Source organism: Labeo rohita, chromosome 6 (assembly GCF_022985175.1).
Source record: "Labeo rohita strain BAU-BD-2019 chromosome 6, IGBB_LRoh.1.0, whole genome shotgun sequence".
In the NCBI taxonomy this organism is placed as follows: Eukaryota; Metazoa; Chordata; class Actinopteri; order Cypriniformes; family Cyprinidae; genus Labeo; species Labeo rohita.
Genome location: NC_066874.1, coordinates 9,391,330 through 9,411,404, shown reverse-complemented (window position 1 = coordinate 9,411,404; position 20,075 = coordinate 9,391,330). Strand labels below are relative to the sequence as shown.

At 37.9% G+C, this 20,075-nt stretch overlaps 3 protein-coding genes across 5 annotated transcripts; 2 read left to right on the top strand and 1 right to left on the bottom strand.

The window, feature by feature from the left end:
* Positions 1–2: 2 nt before the first annotated feature.
* On the bottom strand, positions 3–8,259 carry ndufs1 (NADH:ubiquinone oxidoreductase core subunit S1). 2 transcript variants are annotated; one of them, XM_051111979.1, is made up of 19 exons: positions 8,149–8,259; positions 7,466–7,548; positions 7,285–7,379; positions 7,095–7,202; positions 6,920–6,996; positions 6,744–6,825; positions 6,488–6,618; positions 5,606–5,791; positions 5,348–5,482; positions 5,138–5,252; positions 4,885–5,030; positions 3,165–3,293; positions 2,937–3,066; positions 2,684–2,844; positions 2,381–2,535; positions 1,982–2,157; positions 642–776; positions 479–551; positions 3–382 (listed from the first exon to the last, which is right to left on the bottom strand). In XM_051111979.1, the coding sequence occupies exons 2-19, from the start codon at positions 7,542–7,544 to the stop codon at positions 291–293; spliced, it is 2,205 nt and encodes a 734-aa protein (XP_050967936.1). In that variant the 5' UTR covers positions 7,545–7,548; positions 8,149–8,259; the 3' UTR covers positions 3–290. The 2 variants fall into 2 exon arrangements, with proteins under 2 accessions (XP_050967936.1, XP_050967937.1); XM_051111980.1 differs by having other exon boundaries at positions 7,285–7,376.
* A 388-nt stretch (positions 8,260–8,647) lies between these two features.
* eef1b2 (eukaryotic translation elongation factor 1 beta 2) lies at positions 8,648–11,249 on the top strand. The gene is made up of 6 exons (XM_051111981.1): positions 8,648–8,815; positions 9,163–9,285; positions 9,490–9,619; positions 9,808–9,871; positions 10,833–10,958; positions 11,048–11,249. Exons 1-6 carry the CDS (start codon positions 8,736–8,738, stop codon positions 11,200–11,202), a joined length of 678 nt encoding a protein of 225 aa, XP_050967938.1. The 5' UTR covers positions 8,648–8,735; the 3' UTR covers positions 11,203–11,249.
* Positions 11,250–11,597: 348 nt separating this feature from the next.
* Positions 11,598–17,834, top strand: zdbf2 (zinc finger, DBF-type containing 2). 2 transcript variants are annotated; one of them, XM_051113456.1, is made up of 7 exons: positions 11,598–11,731; positions 12,273–12,358; positions 12,710–12,754; positions 13,226–13,259; positions 13,372–13,468; positions 14,963–15,090; positions 15,210–17,834. In XM_051113456.1, the coding sequence occupies exons 3-7, from the start codon at positions 12,718–12,720 to the stop codon at positions 17,608–17,610; spliced, it is 2,697 nt and encodes an 898-aa protein (XP_050969413.1). In that variant the 5' UTR covers positions 11,598–11,731; positions 12,273–12,358; positions 12,710–12,717; the 3' UTR covers positions 17,611–17,834. The 2 variants fall into 2 exon arrangements, with proteins under 2 accessions (XP_050969413.1, XP_050969412.1); XM_051113455.1 differs by having other exon boundaries at positions 12,273–12,362.
* Positions 17,835–20,075: the final 2,241 nt, after the last annotated feature.

The window sequence follows — 20,075 nt, the reverse complement described above, 5'->3', positions numbered from 1 at the left end:
TGTATTGATATAATACATTTTTATTTATCATAATAAGAGCTTTCCAAAACAAAGCAGACCTCATTCAGCCAAATCATGGAAATGAAACTTTACAACACCCTTCAAAGCCTATTAAATATGAGCAGGAGTAATTTCACACATTTTTGCTGCTCTGTGGAAGTCTGACTACGTAGGAGACGAGAGACAAACAGCAATGTATGCTGAAATCCAGGTATGTGTTTGTACATGTACTTGACAATTACTATTTTTGTGTATGTTACTATGGACAGACTGGTATGCCTGAAAGAGTTTTAACAAATTGAGGGCTCATCAACTGCTGCTGCTCCTTCTGTCACAGCCTTGACACACTTCGCCATTGTCTGAGAGGCTCTGCTGATGGGGTCTGTAGAGGAAGACATTTGAAGGCAATGGTAAACGACAGGTTCAAAGACATACAGCATTTTATTCACCCATAAGAAATCAACATGTGTCACTCTACCTGTCATATAGAAATCCTTCACTGTGAGCTGAGGAGGGACAAGAGGAGCTGCAAGCAATGACTGATTCACAGCCTGAGGAGAGCAGGAGGACATTACAGAATTGTTTAAGTGGTGCAGATTTAACAAAAACAAATTTAAATTTGTTTTGAAAAGAACACTAACCTTTGAAAGCTCATGGGCCTGTTTGAAATAGTTGGCTTCCTCTACATCATCATATCTCACCAGGTTAGGAGAGACCTCTTCCAGCCTTCCCCTTACCTCATCCACTGTGTCATACGGCAGTGTAACTCCCGCCAGCTGAGCAAGCAAAAACATGAGATTCTCTACTGAACAACCTGAATTTTATTCTAAACACAGAGCTCAGGAAAGGTACAGCTGAAGTCAGAAGCTAACACATACCTTGCGGAATCTGCGAAATGTTAGTTATTTTACCAAAATAAGAGGAATCATACAAAATACCTGTTATTTTTTTATTTAGTACTGACCTGAATAAGATATTTTGTTTACATATAGTCCACAAGAGACTTGTTTGTCCTGAACAGTTAAACTGCCTGCTGTTCTTGAGAAAAATCCTTCAGGTCCCACAATTTTTTGTTTTTTCAGCATTTTTGTTTATTTGAACCCTTTCCAACAATGAATGTATGATTTTGAGATCCATATTTTCACACTGAGGGCAACTGAGGGACTCATATGCAACTATTACAGAAGGTTCAAACGCTCACTGATGCTCCAGAAGGAAAAAAACGATGCATTGGGTGCTGGGGGTGTACTTTTGAACAGAATGAGGATGTGTACATTTTTCCTATTTTGCCTAAATATCATATTTTTTCATTTAGTTTCATTAGCTACAGAAGATACATGTTTCTCAGATGATAAAATAAATTAAATTGACCCTGATCTTCAAATGCTAAAAGTTTTCACCCCCTGGCTCTTAATGCATTGTGTTTCCTTCTGGAGCATCAGTGAGCGTTTGAATCTTCTGTGATCGTTGTGTATAAGTCCCTCTGTTGTTCTCAGTGTGAAAAGATGGATCTCAAAAATCATACAGTCATTGTTGGAACGGGTTCAAATGCACAAAAATGCTGAAAAAGAAACAGAACTTGTGGGACCTGAGGGATTTTTCTGAAGAACAGCAGGCAGTTTAACTTACAAACAAAGAAACTCATGAGCAACTATCACTCAACAAAAAAAAACACAGCTGTGAATCATTCAGGTAACAATACAGTATTAAGAATTAAGTGTATGTAAACTTTTGAACAGGGTCATTTTTAGAAATTCAACCATTATTTTCTCTTGTGGACTATATGTAAGTGTATTTTATGTAAAATATCTTAATCAGGTCAGTACTAAAATAAAAAAATAACATGCATTTTGTATGATCCCTCTTATTTTGCTAAAATAATTAACATTTTGCAGATTCTGCAAAGTGTATGTAAACTTTTGACCTCAACTGCATATAAACAATATTTTACACTGTTAAATTCAAGTTTCAAGGAGTGTACCTCAGAAATGGCACGCAGAATCTTCCAGTCTTCACGTGCCAAACCAGGAGCGGTCACTGCCACCCTGGTTTGCTGGGCACGGCCCTCTGTGTTGACATATGTGCCATTCTTTTCGGTGTACGCAGCACCAGGCAAAATGACGTCAGCCATGACTGCACCTAAATCTCCATGATGACCTTAAAGCCAAAACGTTAGATTTAGATGCAAGCCGTTTACCATCAAGGCCCAATATACTCGCAGCAAAGTTTGGTGTCAATCTTCACTTAGGGTAAACTTTATTTTTGCATGATTTTGTTTAAAATGACATCACATTAGTTCATTCTTCAATTTTGTTTGAAGTTTATCAGGGCTTTAGATTGAGTCTATATTACAAAAAAATATGGAAGTGCGTTTACTGACCTTGGTAGATGATAAAGCTATCTTTGGGAAGATCTGCTCTGGTGATGCAACCAGCATCGGCTCCTAGGAGAAACAGTACTTTGGGAGGGTTCTTCCGGATGGCATCAACACCAGGTTTGTAACCCATGTCCAGGGCTGCCACCTGACTGGCCACCCTGAGGACAAACACATGTATATGTAAGGTAAGTACTTGTACCAAGCAAAAAGTCAAAATTCACAATAGTTTTAAATCACACAGAACAATAGAACAGAAATGATACTCAGAGAAAGGTCCAGATATGCACACTTATGGTAATAGCTGACCTGTGCAGCACATTGAGCACCTTCCATCCATCTCCAACACCACTGCTGGCCCGACAATTTTGAGCAATTGTGGACACAGCCTTAAAGATGGCTGCCCCATCCTCTCTCTGGAGAGTGGAGCTACCCACCACTACAACAGGCTTTTTGGCCTGAGCTAGGACCTGAAGTACAAAAACAATATTTATTCAAATTCATACAATCTTATAGGCAATGTATGACAATCAAAGCTCCAAATAAACTGCAGCATTACTACCTTGCAGAATGGGTGTGTTCCAGCTGCGATCTCCTGCAGAACTTGTGTGCTTTCACCCAAATGGTCATAAGAGTAGCTCAGGTCCACATTATGACCCACCATGGCCACCTGGAGCTCATTATGCAGCCAACTGAAAGATGAAGATAAAAAGAAAACAGTGAGGTGGAGTAAAATGACACCAAGTCAACTTTTTACAACTGTTGCAAATAGAGTGTGCTATGGTTATACCTCTTGCGGATACGTGCATTGAAGAGAGGAGCTTCATAACGTGGGTTTGTTCCGACCAAAAGCAGAAGGTCACTCTCCTCAATACCAGTGATACGGCTGTTCAAGAGGTAATTGGAGCGCAGGTCGGTTCTAAGGAGACAAAAGACCAAAATAGTTTAAATCCAAAAAAGTAAGATTGAAGGTTAGTTCAAACAAAACTTGTCCTCAATTACTCACCCCAACTAAGATTACATAAAATCACATAAGACTGATAGACATCATGAAAATAATCCAGTTCTTGCTTGATGAACAAGCTTTGTTCTTCCATGTCACACAAGCATGTTATATAGAGTGTTCGCAAGAACCAGTGAGGTTTGTTCTTAATCAAGCAGGTGCATGTACATGTATGTGCGCTGAATGTTTATTTATATGTGAATAAAAGCTAAATTATAGAAATATAAACAGCTTGAAGCTTGAAAGTTTTGATGAATTGGACTTTTTTTCTCAAACCAAACAACACAAGGTTAGTAAATTATGACAATTTTTATTTGTGGGTGAAATATCCCTTTAAGCTAGTCAGTACCTCAAACATCAAGACCAATAATAACAACAACAACATGATCAGAAGTTGCATTTTAAAATTGCAATTTTTACATCTTCTGAAAAAGTGAGTGGTGCTTGCATTGCAAAGAAGTTGCTATAGTGTTCTGAGTGTTTTAGCATAGTGTTTTAGTTGCTAGGATGTTGCTTGCACAAGTTAATCCTTAAGGTAAACTATTTGTTTAAAAATAAACAATCTAACCCATTATATAAGCAATGACAGTGGTTTTCAGGAAATTATTAGTGGTGTTCCCTTAGTAATAGTTATGGTACTCCAAACATCACTATGAGAAGATATACAGTTGAGGTCAAAAGTTTACATACAACTTGCAGAATCTGCAAATTGTTAATTATGTTACCGAAATAAGAAGGATAATACAAAATGCATGTTATTTTTTTTATTTAGTACTGATCTGAATAAGATATTTCACATAAAAGACGTTTACATATAGTCCACAAGAGAAAGTAATAGTTGAATTTACAAAAAATGGCCCCGTTCAAAAGTGTTTTTTTGTTTAGTGATAATTGTTCATGAGTCCCTTGTTTGTCCTGAACAGTTAAACTGTCTGCTGTTCTTCAGAAAAATCCTTCAGGTTCCACAAATTTGTTGGTTTTCCAGCATTTTTTGTGTATTTGAACCCTTTCCAGCAATGACTGTATGATTTTGAGGTCCATCTTTTCACACCGAGGACAACTGAGAGACTCATGTGCAACTATTACAGAAAGTTTAAACACTCACTGATGCTCCAGAAGGAAACACAATGCATTAAAAGCCAGGGGTGAAAACTTTTAAACAGAATGAAGATGTGTACATTTTTCTTATTTTGCCCAAATATCGTTTTCTTTCTATTTAGTACTGCCCTTTAGAAACTAGAGTAGATACTTACATGTTTCCGAGAAGACAAAATAAGTTGAATTTACCATAATCTTCAAATTCAAAAAGTTTTCACCCATGGCTCTTAATTCATTGTGTTTCCTTCTGGAGTATCAGTGAATTTAAACCTTTGAATTTTTTATATTTTGCAGATTCTGCAAGGTGTATGTTAACTTTCGACCTTAACTGTATTATAACTGAGATCAGGACAGATATCATTCTCATTTCAGTCTCAAGACAGATAAGTCTGATCAGATGAGTACTCACCCGGCACCAGACATTGGGAAGACCTCCTCAGTGCAGAGGGTGTCACTGTCCAGTCTGTTCAGTAGGTCCTTCAGAGCCACCAGCGCCTCAGCATCTACCATCCCACCAGCAATAGCTGCTACCTCAGAACCCTGAACTCCCTGTAGCTGAAAACACAAATCACATCCACTGAAATCTATTTGTTTTGCAATTGACAAAGCATATTATGCTATAAATATACATGTGTGATTCTGGTGTATATTTAATCACTCACTGCTCCAGCCACACGTGTAAGAACATCCTCCCAGGTGGTGGCAACCAGCTGTCCACTGGCATCCTTCACCATTGGCTGGGTCAGACGCTGCCTCTTCAGGCCATCATATGCAAACCTTAGAGACGGGGAGCCAGTGACAAGACAGTAGACTACACATGAGTGTGTATGAATGGAGAGATGTTTTCATATTTTAAAAGTTTATGCGCTCACCTGGTCTTGTCGGATATCCACTCTTCATTGACATCCTCGTTCAGACGAGGCAAAATTCTCATGACCTCACCACCCCTGGTGCTCACCACAATGTTGGAGCCAACAGCATCCAGCACATCAATGGACTCAGTCTTTCTGTAGACACAAAAATTACAGTGCACACACATTCAACAAGTAATCCACTATTAAATGGCAGCATAAAGAAATATTTGAATATAAGGATCACACAGAAGAACAAATAAAGTCTCAGGATTGTACCTGGTCTCCCAAGGTCGTGCAGTGAAGGCGTAAGGTTTGGATGTCAGCGCTCCAACAGGACACAAGTCAATCACGTTACCAGACAATTCAGACATGAACATCTTCTCTACGTAGGTACCAATCTGCATGTCGTTACCACGTCCTGTGGTTCCCAGGTCCTCCACACCAGCAACCTCACTGGCAAAACTGTAAGGTTTTAAAAAAAAAATATTAGTATATTTGATAAATTGCTAGTGCAGTTTCTTTAACACTGAAAAACACTGTCTGATCTTGAAGGTAATAGGGAGTAATCAGTAATGCTTTGCACCATAGGCCATTGTTTTACTGCAAAGGTGTATATGACTTTATACAGCAGCTATCGTTTTGCAGATGAAAATTCTTCTGCTTTTATTGTAAATGTAAAACCTAATCTACCAGTCAAAACATTTTTTATATGTTTTTTAAAGAAGTCTTTTCTGCTCACCAAGCCTGTATTTATTTGATCCAGCAAAAACAGTGAATTTTTTAAATATTTTTATTATTTAAAATAGCTTTTTTCTATTTTAATATATTTTAAAATGTAATTTATTCCTGTGATCAAAGCAAAAATAATCAGGATCATTACTCCAGTCTTCAGTGTCATATGATCCTTCAGAAATTATTCTAATATGCAGATTTGCTGTTCAAAAAACATTTATCATTATTATTAGCAATATTTAAAACAGATCCAAACATTAGCATTTATCTGAAACAAAAAGCTTTTGTAACATAATACACTACACCATTTGAAAGCTTGGAGTTAGTATCATTTTTGTTGCTGTTTTGTGGGAAAGACATTCTAAAAATTGATATAACATACATTATATGCATTTATGTGGCTTGCATAACAAACCTCCAACTCACCGAACACAACGTGTGCATTGTATACAGCGGGTCATGATTGTTTTAATGAGTGGCCCGATGTTTTTATCTTCAACTGCTCTCTTCTCTTCTGTAAAACGGCTTCTGTCAGCACCAAACATCATTGATTGGTCCTATATATCCAGCACAACATCAAGATAGGAAAAAAGTGCATTAGGGATAATTCCATTTCCATTCTTGAGCGCATACTCAAGTTCACAGTCAAGTTCCATTAAATTGCTGTAAACAATTTTTTTACCTGCAGATCACACTCTCCTCCCTGATCACAGATTGGACAGTCAAGAGGGTGGTTGGAAAGCAGGAACTCCATGACTCCCTCTCTATCAGAGACACAACAAGAAATACAAATTAATAAATTGCCTGCATGTAATGCAATGCGTGAAAATTATTTGTAAAGCAAGAAACTAGTCAAACCTGGCTTTCCTTGTTTTCTCTGAGTTGGTCAAAATGTTCCATCCCTTCATAACAGGCATTGCACATGCTGCAACAGGCTGTTGAAGAAGTACAGATGAAAAAATAAAAAATGCTGCTGTCATGTATTGCTAACAATGATGTTATAATCATAGTGCGTTTCAGTAGTGCATGTTACCTTTGGTGCTTTCTCGATTTCCACAAGACACATGCGGCAGTTCCCAGCCACTGACAGACGATCATGATAGCAGAAACGGGGAATCTGCACACCTACTTTCTCACAAGCCTAAACAAAGTTGGCATGTCAACATACTACATGGAATGTAGTTTACATGGAATTAATAAGGAAATGGTCACTGCATTATTACCTGAAGAACAGTGGTCCCTGGCTCCACCATGACAGGTTTTCCATCTACAAACACTTCAACCATATTGCTTGAGGCCCGGACTGAAGTCCAGACTGCTGTAAAAACAAGCCAGTGTGAGAAAATGACTGACAAGTCAGTAGGGCGTTACATTTCATTTTCACAGATGAAAAAATGCAAATACCATTGTTAGTGGTGGCAATGGACCCCTTGGAATGGGCCGCACCAGCCAAAGCCCGACTTACTGCTGGCAAACGCAACATGTCGCTGTAGAAGAAAATGGCAGGTGATTAGAAGCACACGTAACATGTTGATCCCCAGTATTTAATTAATAGTATCTAGGTTAACAATGGATAAATCTGCCACCGTAATATGAAACACAAGGACACTGTAAAGAAATGGAGATAATATAAACTTACTGATCAGACCCTAGATATGCAAAAGGCAGTATTAATTATAACTTCCTTATTTATTCAAATTTCTGCACAGTGAAGACAGTCAGTGTAATAAACCCTATGGTAAGGTTTACAAAACCTAAGATTCCATAACAGCCATAATACATGCGTGTGCCATAAAAACAACATAAAGAACAATATTTATAAAAGAACCCATTCCAAATGTATCCATATATTGCACAGTAAAGGTTGCATCTGTAAAATCATGCTGTTGACATTTCCATCTATACACATATACACTGGTTAGCAGGCTAGCACACACTGTAGCTTAGTCAAGGACAGGGAGAACGTCACTGTACATTATCCATATTTCGCATGCATTTATAACTCCAGCTGTTATACACAAAGTGGACGTCCCGATAAAATGTACGTTACACTTTAATGTGCACAAAATACCATCTTTAATTCTTACCTTGACGCTATTTGGCCTTCTAGACCAGAACAGCGTTACAGCCGTAGGTTCAGTTATGAATGTGTACTCGGGTGATTTCGGAGATGACGGAAATAGCCGAAGCACAATAATCTGTGAAAAAAAGACAAAAACAATTTATTGAATCAGATTATTGTATGATATGGGAAATACATTAATGTATGTTAAAAAACAGTAATATATTAAATACATTTTATAAGATTAGTCTAACGTTTTTCGTTGACCTTTTACATTTATTCGTCGTCACTTCCTCTCATAAAAGTGGTCGTTTCCTTCTCTAATTTCACATTAAAAGCCCACCTGTTAAAATGGTTTTCGATATCTCTCAAAAACTGGAGATGATTATCATGCCTTCTTTATTGCCTATAAAAGTCAAGCTTTCCATACCTAGCGCAAACTGCTGTCAAAAGTGTCCTGTTTTCGTATATTTTTGTAAAATATGTCAAGGTGGGCGGAGTCATAGCGTCAGCGGTATAAAGACCATCTCACGTTCTTTTCTCGTTCCTTCGCGCTTCCTCCAAGCTCAGGGTTCCACGTCTGTACACGAGGTCCACCGGTAACTTCTAACAATGGGCTTTGGTGATCTCAAAACACCCGCTGGACTCAAGGTTCTGAATGAGTTCCTGGCAGACAAAAGTTACATCGAGGGGTGAGCTATTTTAAGACTTTATTTATCAAGACGTCTTAGTTGTCTTGTAACAACTTGTGATTATCCTTTTTTTATTCTTATTCTGTAATACTAAAATATTTTTGGATGCAGGGATGAGTCTCAGAAAGTCAGTGTTGTTAATGTTTAACTATGAATAATGTTATATGTTCAGTAAAACATTGTAGGGTCTGTATCTGTAGTAGTACCCCTCCCCCAAGTGTTTGCGTGGTGCCACATTTTCATTGCTGTACTGTGGATCCATTTGTAAATGTTATGCATTTATGTAACTTAATCCATGGAGTTCATGGAGAAAAGCACCACCCTCAATAATCACATTTTCTTGTCAGGTATGTGCCCTCTCAGGCTGATATTGCAGTGTTCGATGCCCTGTCTAGCGCCCCCTCAGCTGACCTGTGCCATGCTTTGCGGTGGTACAACCACATCAAGTCTTATCAGAAGGAGAAGGGCAGGTAATGTGAAGCTTGATTATAATATTTAATATTTTGCAGGTACTTCCACCAAGATATGATGTTTATCCTAATACCATCTTTCGGCTGAGTGACTGATGATTTTCTTTAAATTCTGATTTTGGTGAGACTGTTCCTCAGACGCAGGTGCTCTTGTGTAGTCTCAAGGATTCACTCCCCTTATTTATTTATTTATTTTTTTTAAAGCCTTCCAGGTGTGAAGAAGCCTCTCAGTCAGTACGGCCCTGCTGGTGTGGAGGACACAACTGCAGCAGCTCCTGCGGCGGCTGACGAAGACGACGATGACATTGATCTGTTCGGTTCTGATGAGGAAGAGGTGAGTTTAGAAGCAGAACGGATAGTGTTTTGAGAGAATTTCCTGGTTACGTGATGTTTTTCTTACCATCTTTCGGCTGATGTTGTGATGGACAACTCTTCTTCTGACAACCAGTTAGTAGGAAAATGACCATGCAGTTGGTGTATGTTTGTGCACACCTGATTTTGGATCTCTCTCTCTCTCTACAGGATGAGGAAACCAAAAAGATCAAGGAGGAGAGGCTCGCAGCATACAACGCAAAGAAGGCAAAGAGTATGTATTCATTATCTTCTAATGCACACTACCGGTCAAAAGTCTGCAATAGTTAAGACTTAATGTTTTTAAAGTCTGTGCTCAACAAGGAAATCAGAAATCATTCTAATATGTTGATTTATTGCTTTATTAATAATGGTTCTCATCAATGTTGAAAAGGGCTTTTGCTGTTTAATATTTTTGTGGAATCCTTTACATTGTTTCCACAAACAAGCAACAAAAAACTGTATTTAACATTGTTTCTTGAGCACCAAATCAGCATTTTAGAATGATTTCTGAAGGATCATGTGACAGACTGAAGTAACTGATTCTAAAAGTTAGTTACGTTTTTAAAAATTAGAATTCAGTGTAGAAATATTTTGCAATGTTACAGTGTTTTTATCTAAAATTTGTCATGGTGAGCATAATAGACCTCTTTCAAAAACCTTAAATCCTAACTTTTCCATACTTTTTGACTGGTAGTGTGCAAATACAGTAGTCCAGGGGTGCCCAACCCTGTTCCTGGAGATCGACCTTCCTGCAGAGTTTAGTTCCAACCCTAATCAAATACACTTGTCTGTAACTTTCAAGTGCTCCTTCAGATCCTAATTGGCTAGTTCAGGTGTGTTTGGTCAGGGTTGGAGCTGAACTCTGCAGGAAAGTCTATATCCAGGACCAGGGTTGAGCACCCCTGCAGTAGTCAATGTTTGAAGTGGATCAAAACCTTTCATTAAAATTGTCCTAAAACCGAAACAATACCCGTTTTTGTCTTAGAACAGCTTTGAACTTTTTTTTGACCCACTTAAATGTTGACTACTGTAGTAACACTTTGACTAGTTCAGTGATGACTACATAATACCATCTTTCGGCTGAATGATGTGATTGACACTTTTTAACCTGACATTTACTAGTCATTTAATTGTGATTTGTTGCATTGTTTTGTTTGTGTTATTATTGACATGCTTTTTAAATGTGTGAGCAGAGCCTGCACTTATCGCCAAGTCTTCCATCCTGTTGGATGTTAAGCCCTGGGATGATGAAACCGACATGGCCAAGCTTGAGGAGTGTGTCCGCAGCATTCAGTTGGACGGTTTAGTTTGGGGACAATGTAAGTCAAAATAGCTTATGCAAGTCAAAAAGTTTTGTCCAGATTTTGTATTTCTGTAGACTAATTGTCACCTGGCTTCTCTTATACAGCTAAACTGTTGCCTGTTGGCTATGGCATCAAGAAGCTGCAGATTGCCTGTGTTGTGGAGGATGATAAAGTTGGAACAGACCAGCTGGAGGAACTGATCACAGCCTTTGAGGACTATGTGCAGTCCATGGATGTGGCAGCCTTCAACAAGATCTAAAACCCCACACTATAAAGCATTAATCCAATAAAAGCACTTCAAATGCGCCCTTGTTTCTGGTTTATTTTTTTATTTCGAAATTATTCTGTGTGGCTTTTTAAAGACTTTGTCTTTCTATGAATTTAGTCCAGTTTCTTTACTTTAATCAGTAAAAAAATCTTTAAATGCACTAAGCAATTTCTAATATACTGTAGCTAATTGTGACTAATAACTGTTTAACTTCTGATTGATTTTAATGGCATTTACAGGGCTGTTTATGTTTTCATATTGTCAAATAGCGGAATCGTTGGAATTACTGCACAAATTCATTGTTTACAACTTTTGTAGTGTTTCCATCGAGGTATGCAATGTACATTTTCTAAAGGTTATTTTGCCGCGTTAAGTTTACAGCCCCATTGACTAAATTCCACCTCAGACTTTACTAGTGGGCGGATTCCCGCGCTTTGCTCTTACGTCACTCCACGAGCACTCGGACCTAAGCTAAATACGGATACCGATGGGATCTAAGTGGAATAACATCTACAATCAGGTGATTGCACGGTGAAGACTGCAGCTACATTTTGTTCATGTATTGTGTAGCTCAAATAAGTGAATATTTACCGTGTTATGGTCCCGCTGTCCACGTTGTCATGCTAAGTGCCACTAGCTTGCTAAGTGAACTAGCATAGCTGGTTAGCTTAAACTACAGTTTGTGTGTTTCCAAACATTGTGGATAGTCTGAAACCGTTTACAATTTAAGCGTTTTCAAATACATTTTACGTGAAAGTGTATTTATATGGTAATACTGGGACGCGCTGTTTAAATGGCCGTGTTTATGTTTGCAGGCCGGTACATATATGTGAGTATTTATTTATGAGTAGTTAAAGCTGGACCATAAAATCATTTCGAAGTTCATTACGGGCGTGTTTTAAAGTACCAAAGCTAATTTAAGTTAGAAATCGTGCTTTATTCATGTGTCTTTCTTTCTTGGCGTATTAATTGGTATTATACAAATACAATAATAAGCAAGTGCACTTACAGGAGACTTTTAAGTGTTTTCTAATTCTGCTTAATGTATACTGTATCTTTAGATGCGACTTTTAACTTACCACACGTGGCTGTACACATTTACGCGGTGATGTGACGCGGAAACATTCATAGTCATCCTCTCCTCCATGTAGGTGAGTGTATAACGTTATATTTGTTATGTTTTGTTTACTTAGCAGGGCTGTCTTTTGAAATGTGTTTTTTTTTAATAGCCTATCCCTCAAGTCAAATTTTATTTACAAAATACACAACAATACAGCATAAGTTAGTAATTTCCAAGCAGTGAAATGTTGTTTCTGTAAGGCCCAGAGCAAAGATGGATACAATTATAAAAAATATATATAAGTAAAAAATTAAGTGGATTTGCAAGAGAGCACTGTAAATGCATAGTTAAAATGTATGAACAGTGAAATATTTCTGAATGTACGTACAATGATACACTATGCAACAGTGTACAAAATGTTTGTGTGATTGTTTATAGACAGCACCATGCCCTTGGAGGAGGGACCACAATCCTCTGCTAAAAGTAAGGCTTTCTGATATTACACCATTATATTTGTTTTTTGTTTGTTTGTTTTGTTTTGTTTTTTTGGTTAGGATAATAAAATAGATTTTTTATTATAAAGAAGTTTTAAGCATTTTGGTATAAACTGATCTGTCATTTGTTCAAAATCTAGTCAAATTAGACAAATGCCAACATGGACATGTTATGAGACGTCCTTATCTTTAAAAAAATTATGAACAACAGTACAAACAAGAAAACAAGTTACCTAGAGATTACCTAGACTACAATAAATTTGGGTAAATGATGAAGATAAACATTGATCATGAGGAATTGTTGCTTTAAGATATCTATTAAATAAGAGGAATTTAAGTGTTTTAAGGGTATTTTTAACATCTGAAAGGGCAATAAATGTAACATCTGTGTCCTCAAGCAAAACTAGTTGAGAAGCACTGAATTAGAGAATGCATGTAAATGTTTTTTCATGTGTTGTAGAAGCAGAGAGGCGTCCAGCTGATGTGTCTGGCAGGTGAGTTTTCTTTAAATAAATTTCCAGCAATCTACTTGCCATCCCATTATGTGTTTAAATTACAAATCTAAAACAAATAAATATCTAAGTCTATTATTTACCCAATCTAAAGGACTAGTAGAGGAGAACAGCCTGTTGCTGGTCCTTCCAGCTCCCAAAGACAGGGTTACTGCAGCTGCTGTCAAGTTCTGTACAATAGTGTGGAACAGGTATGTAACTCACTGTCATTCCTCCTGTTTAAATTACTTAATGCTATAACTTAACTGGAGTCACTACCAGATATATTAAGCACTTAATAGTAGCTTGGGGCTTAAAGATTCTAGCATGCATTTACATTTGAAGTCAAACGTTTACATACACCTTGCAGAATCTGCGAAATGTTAATGATTTTACCAAAATAAGGGGGTGGGGTTTAAACTTCTATTCTTCAGAAAAATCTTTCAGGTCCCACAAGTTCTTTGGGTTTTTTTTTTCAGCATTTTTGTGTATTTGAAACTTTTCCAACAATGACTGTATGATTTGGAGATCCATCTTTTTACACTGAGAACAACTGAGGGACTCATATGCAACTATTACAGAAAGTTCAAAAGCTCACTGAAGCTTCAGAAGGAAACACAATGCATTAAAAGTCAGGGGGTGGAAACTTTCTGAATTTGAAGATCAGGGTAAATTTAACTTATTTTGTCTTCTGGGAAACATGTAGGTATCTGCTGTACCTTCTGAAGTGCAGTACTAAAAGGAAAGAAATATGATATTTAGGTAAAATAAGAAAAATATACACATCTTCATTCTGTTCAAAATTTTACACCTTAATGCAGTGTTTCCTTCTGGACCATCAGTGAGCGTTTGAATCTTCAATAAATCACTTGTTAAGTTTTACTGTACATCACGCATCATCGCTTCTGTGTCCAAACGCTCTATTAGATGCCACGGGAAAACAACAAACTGTGCTAATTATACATTCACAATGTGATATAATACTACCAAAAAATTATAATCCTACCCATTAACTTAATACCAAAAACCAAGATAGCCAGACAATGAAAATATAAATATAAATAAATTAATATAAAACTTATTTGTGTTTGTTTGGGTGAGTACGGAGACTGTAATGTACACCTCAAATTTGAAACTGTTTAGCTTAAATGTTTAATATGAATAAACAGTGCTCATAAATGGCTGCTGAATAGTATTCTCAAATAAAAATAAGTTGGGGCTTGGACCCAGAAACAGCATTCGTTGGTGTGCATTACGTCATCACTTAACAAGCCCATAGTTGCATATGAGTCCCTCAGTTGTCCTTAGTGTGAAAAGATGGATCTCAAAATCATACAGTCATTGTTGGAAAGGGTTCAAATACACACAAATGCTTAAAAAAAATTGTGGGACCTGAAGGATTTTTCTGAAGAACAGTGGGCAGTTTAACTGTGGACAAACAAGAGACTCATTATTTTCTGTTGTGGACTATATGTAAACGTCTTTTATGTAAAAAATCTTATTCATGTCAGTTCTAAATAAAAAAAATAACATGCATTTTGTATTATCCCTTTTATTTTGGTAAAATAATTAACATTTTGCAGATTCGGCAATGTAAACTTTTGACTTGAACTGTATGATAATCACAACTCTTTATAATTGTTATTGTTATGACATTATTAGTTATTTTGGCTTTTTTGTAAACAATTTATTGTTGTATTCTGCAGCATATCTTAAGTGCCCAACATAGAGAAGTGGTACGAGCTGCTAGAGCTAATGTATCATCTGGAAGTTTGTTAGAGAGATTCCTCCAGGATGTGCTTCAGCATCATCCTCATCGCTACAGTGATACACGGTATTCTACCAACATCAGATTTCTTATAGCCTTGTTGACACGTCCCCATAACATATTGTGTACTTTGAGTTTTGTGAATTGACAAAACGCATGTTTTTGACACTGCTTTTTCTCTGTAGGCCTACCCATGCTGATCTACCTTCACTAACCACCCCACTTGTCCCAAAGGAGGTGCTCTCAGAGGTGTACTGTGGATCAGATGATGATGGTGTCTCTGTTGGGACACGTGAGGAGATGCCTACCTCTGATGAAGAGTCCTGTGAAATGCTGCAAATTGCAGCATCAACTCCAGCAGTAATGATTGACCTTACTGCATCTACACACATACAAACCACTTCCCAAACAGGAAAAATGGTGCCTGAACCACCTCCCCCTGAAAAGTACTCCCCCACACAGGGTTTCTTGCACAGGACTAGTGGCAGCTCTGCTAATGACAAACCACATACATCACAATTGACACTACCTGTTCAGAGACATCCCTGTGCTTCAGAGGGTCCACCGGTCGCCAAGACTGGAGCTGTTGAACACAGGAAAGCGCACAAGAAGACCAATAGGGATAAAGAGGGGAGCGACTCCATTACAGCTTCCCGTGCCCCACCAGCTGCAAAGTGCATTACCTCGAAGGACCAGCCTTCAAACTTTAAATCAGTGGCTGAAGAGTCCACAGTGTGGATTTCAGCACTGCCACCTTGGAAAGGCCCCCATAGGGAACAGACATTTAGTCATCTATCCGACCAGATTCGAGAAGTGATAGAGGAGGTTATTGAAAAATACTGTTATGGTCGCAGTCCCAAAGTCGATCAGCGGGAGGATGGTGCTAGCTTTATTCTGAGTCCTCAGTCTATGAGTGAATCCAAAGGCAGTGAAGAATGGGACAATGCAATACAGAAGGCTTTGGGAAAGTCAAAGGGTGAAGAAAAAAATTTAGCAGAGTTAGTGGAAGTGCACATAAACCTTGAAGACCAAGGATACCAGACTCAGCTGGACACAGCCCTAAACACTGTGGGAACACCAGAGGAGAATTTTGTTGAGAAGGTGTTTCCCGATCTTCCCCACATACCACAGTCTTTTGTTGGCAAAACAATGTCACAGGTGATGTTTGAAGATGACATGAAGATAGACTCCATAGTGAAAGAGTTCCAACAAGGCCAGTTTCGATGCTATTTTGATAGCGAATCATTAGCTAGGTTTGGGAAGCACAGAAAGAAACGGAGAAAGAAAAAGAACCATGACAAAAAAGACAAGGCAGATATTGCTGGGTGGGAGCCTACAGACATCTTGCCACTCATGGATCACAATGAAGAAGACCCCAAACATTCTGCTGTTTTGTTGAAGAAACCTAGGCGAAAAATTTACAGACTTGCATCACGTTGCCAAGTGGTGAAAGTAAGCCACGGTACACAAACCATTCCTCTTAGCTGCCCTGTGGTGCGGCGAAAATTGTCACAGGAAACATTGCCCTCAACACACAGTGAAGAGCCCCAGCAATGCCCCAGCCCTGAAAGGACCCCTGACATGAAGACCAGACTCTGTGCTCTGAAGCTTCCAGCTTCTTACTGCAAGATAATGAGTCCTCTACAGCCCAAAACTGTGGTCTACGTGCTGTCTTCCCCAGATGGGGGTCAAGGAATCTCAAAGCCCACCCCTATCAAGAAAGCAGGGCGGAAGCGTAAGTCGTGTGATAGCGATGGTGGCCTGAAGTACAAATACAAAAAGACACCTCTTAAGTTCTATGACCCTTTGACCAACAGGATCTTGAAGAGCCCACCAAAAGGCATGTCTTCACCTCCTAATTCCAAATCCCTTTCACACGTCCGACAGCTATTCCGCAGCCTTAGCCCGGATATTAATAAGGAGAGGCAGGGTCTGGAGCAGGGGCAGTCATCAGGAGGTTCTCGGAAGGGCCGTGGTAGGAGCAGCATGGCTGATCTATGTACCTCCACCTCAGACTCTATTTTGGACAGTGGTGGCCCATCAGAACCTGGTTCCTCTTTGTCTAGCAGCCGAAGAGCCTTTTTCACCCGCTCCTCTATTTCAAGTAGCAGTTGTTTCCTCCTCGGACGCCTCACGCCATCTACCCACGTGGATGATTCTTCCAAAGCACTTTCTCACTCTTGTGCGGGCAGTTCCTATAAGGTTGGAGGACTGGAACAAGAGGAACAAACACCAGTTGACCAAACACCAATCAGACGTAGCTCACGGAGGGCTGGATCTTTGACTCCAGCCAAGAGACCACCAGTACCCCCTTACAGGACCAAGAGGAAATCACCCAAACCACAACGCAAAGCAAAATCCCAAGGCAACCTCCAGCGAAACGTTAGCTCCCGTGTATCTGCAGAATGTAGGACATCTCCCAGAAACAAGAGCCCTGCTAGGTCCTCACTTAGATCTTCGGCTTCCTCTAAACTGGCGATTCAGCCGGTTATTACATCCTCTTCTGAACAAATAAATACAATGCTCAGTGCCAGTCAGCAGAAGAGAGTGAGGGGGAGGACCGCCACTGTACATATAGCAGACTGAACGTTATCAGACACCAGCCATGAGCATAAGCTGTCTTCTGTTCATCAAATGCTGTATAGTTTTGCACAGTTGAATTTCAGCTGGCTGTTTCTAGTTGAAGTTCATTTTTGTCTGTATATGTTTGTTTATTTGTCAAATGCATTTTTTTAACTTGTAATGAGTATATTTTTTAAGTTTATAATGGGTATTTTCTCAAAGGTTAATGGTTGTACATTAAATTTCTAATGAATATTTTTGTGCTTGATAAATATATTAAGAGCATGTGTTTTTTCACAATGGGTTTTGGCACTCTATTAAATTGTCTTTAAAATAGCAAACCAACAAATGCAAAAATTGCTTAAGTCAGCAAGACACAGCGTACCCAAGGAGCAAATGTGCTCTTTGGGAATCAGCCATTCATTCTCTCTCACAAACACACAATACAAATGCCTTTATAGGCTTTTTACACTATGTAGTTTAAATGTAGATTAATGTTTGCTCCCACTGCAGAGATAAAGGTAGATTTTTTATGTGCACATATTATTACACTAACACTTTGCCTAATGGATGTTGAGATCAAAGCATCTAGGAAAAACCCATGAAAGTGGGCAGGAGCTGCAGCATTGTTTTAAAAAACTGAAGTGAAGTTGGTTCATTATCTTTTCTTTCTTATGTGGCTGGAGAAAAATTAAATACAAATATTTCTCCTGAATATAACAGGTCTTTACAAGGCCTGTCAGTAGACACGTAATAAAACACAACAGAGAGCACTGCATACAAACAAGTGTTAGGGTGTATATGAAGAGTTCAGATGCAAAACCAGCTAAAAGCCATCTCGGTTAATAATGAGATAATGATACTGAGTAAATGTTATTATTTTTTCTTCAAACTCGCTAAAATACCAGCCTCAGCCCAATCAGAACTGCCGGTACTTACATAGAAACCTATACATCTGAGCCTGATAAAAATGCATTTTTTAAAGAAAGATGTCAGATGGATTTAGCTGGTTTTGCATCTGAACTCTTCATATACAAATACTGTGAAAACAATAGCAGATTATATCCCTAAGTGCACAACTGTAGTGATGTGGGTTAAAAAAAGTGAAAGAAAAGATATATATAAATGCAATACAAGAGCAGTGTGGGGGGGTAATGCATTACCAGTAACATGAGTTATGTAATCAGATTACTTTTTTCAAGTAACTACTAAAGTAACACTTTTTTTTTAATTTATAAGAAAATATCTGATTTACTTTTTCAGATAGTAAGTGCAGAGGAATTGTGTGTGCTGTGTAAAACATAATGTTTCTAATCTAAATGTGAATGAATTCATCTCACTCACAAAAAAAAAAAAAAAAACAGATTCAGTACTCCTAAAAATTAATAAAAACAGTGAAATGGAAACTCAAAATATGACCTACCTGCCAAAATTGAATATGTTAAATAATACAAATATCCTTTATGTATTTAATCCCGTTTTATTAACCAATGTCTTTGCCGCTGAACTTCGATGATCCAGTTCAACCATATGAATAAGCAAAAATTACTTTAGATAAACTAACATTTGTGCCTCTTTTTTATGCTGAAGAGTGTTCTCCTCCATGATTATACTTTTTCTCTTTCAGCCTGAGGTGGATTCATTTCACTTTTGGTGTGAAAGAGTTTTAACATTTGCCAAAATTAGAATTTTTTTATATTAAAAATAGTGCTGGGCAACAATTAATCGCGTCCAAAATAAAAGCTTGTGTATATGTATGTGTACTGTGTATATTTATTATGTATTTATAAAGACACGCATACAGTATATATTTTTTAAATATTTACATTTTTTTTTAGTTTTATGTTATTTAAATAACATAAAAAATATATACATGCATGTGTATGTAATTATATACATAACTACACAGTACACATGTGCACAATTTTTTTTTAGATGTGATTAATCATTGCCAGCGCTAATTAAAAACACAAGCAAGTCCTGTCCAGATTTTAAAAGTAACGTGACGCGGTCCGTTACATAAAAAGTAACTAAATACCGTGTTTACTTATTTTTAGGGAGTAACGCAAATGCATTACTTTTAAAAGTAACTTTCCCCAACACTGTAGAAGGCAGCAATAAACTTATATAATGCAGATTTATAAATATAAAATACGTGTGGAAATAGTCACTGAATTAGGTCAGCTCAATTATGTATTTTTCAAAACATTTAAACATTCACTCAGTTCATAAATGTGCTTTCAGATACACTTTTAATTAACTTACCAACTAATTAACCTATAAAAGACCAAAGCTTTTATATCAGAGGCTAGTGCATAATCATTCGAGTTGTCTAAAATGTATTCTAATCATTGTGAAGTAAATGGTAAATTAGCTAAAATGAGTGTGTTGGCGACTGTACAAAGTGAGGATGGTTGACGCGTCAGCGCAGCAGAAGATGCACTGCGCAATCGCACTGGCTTCCCCTACGATATGAGCTGCTTGGCCAC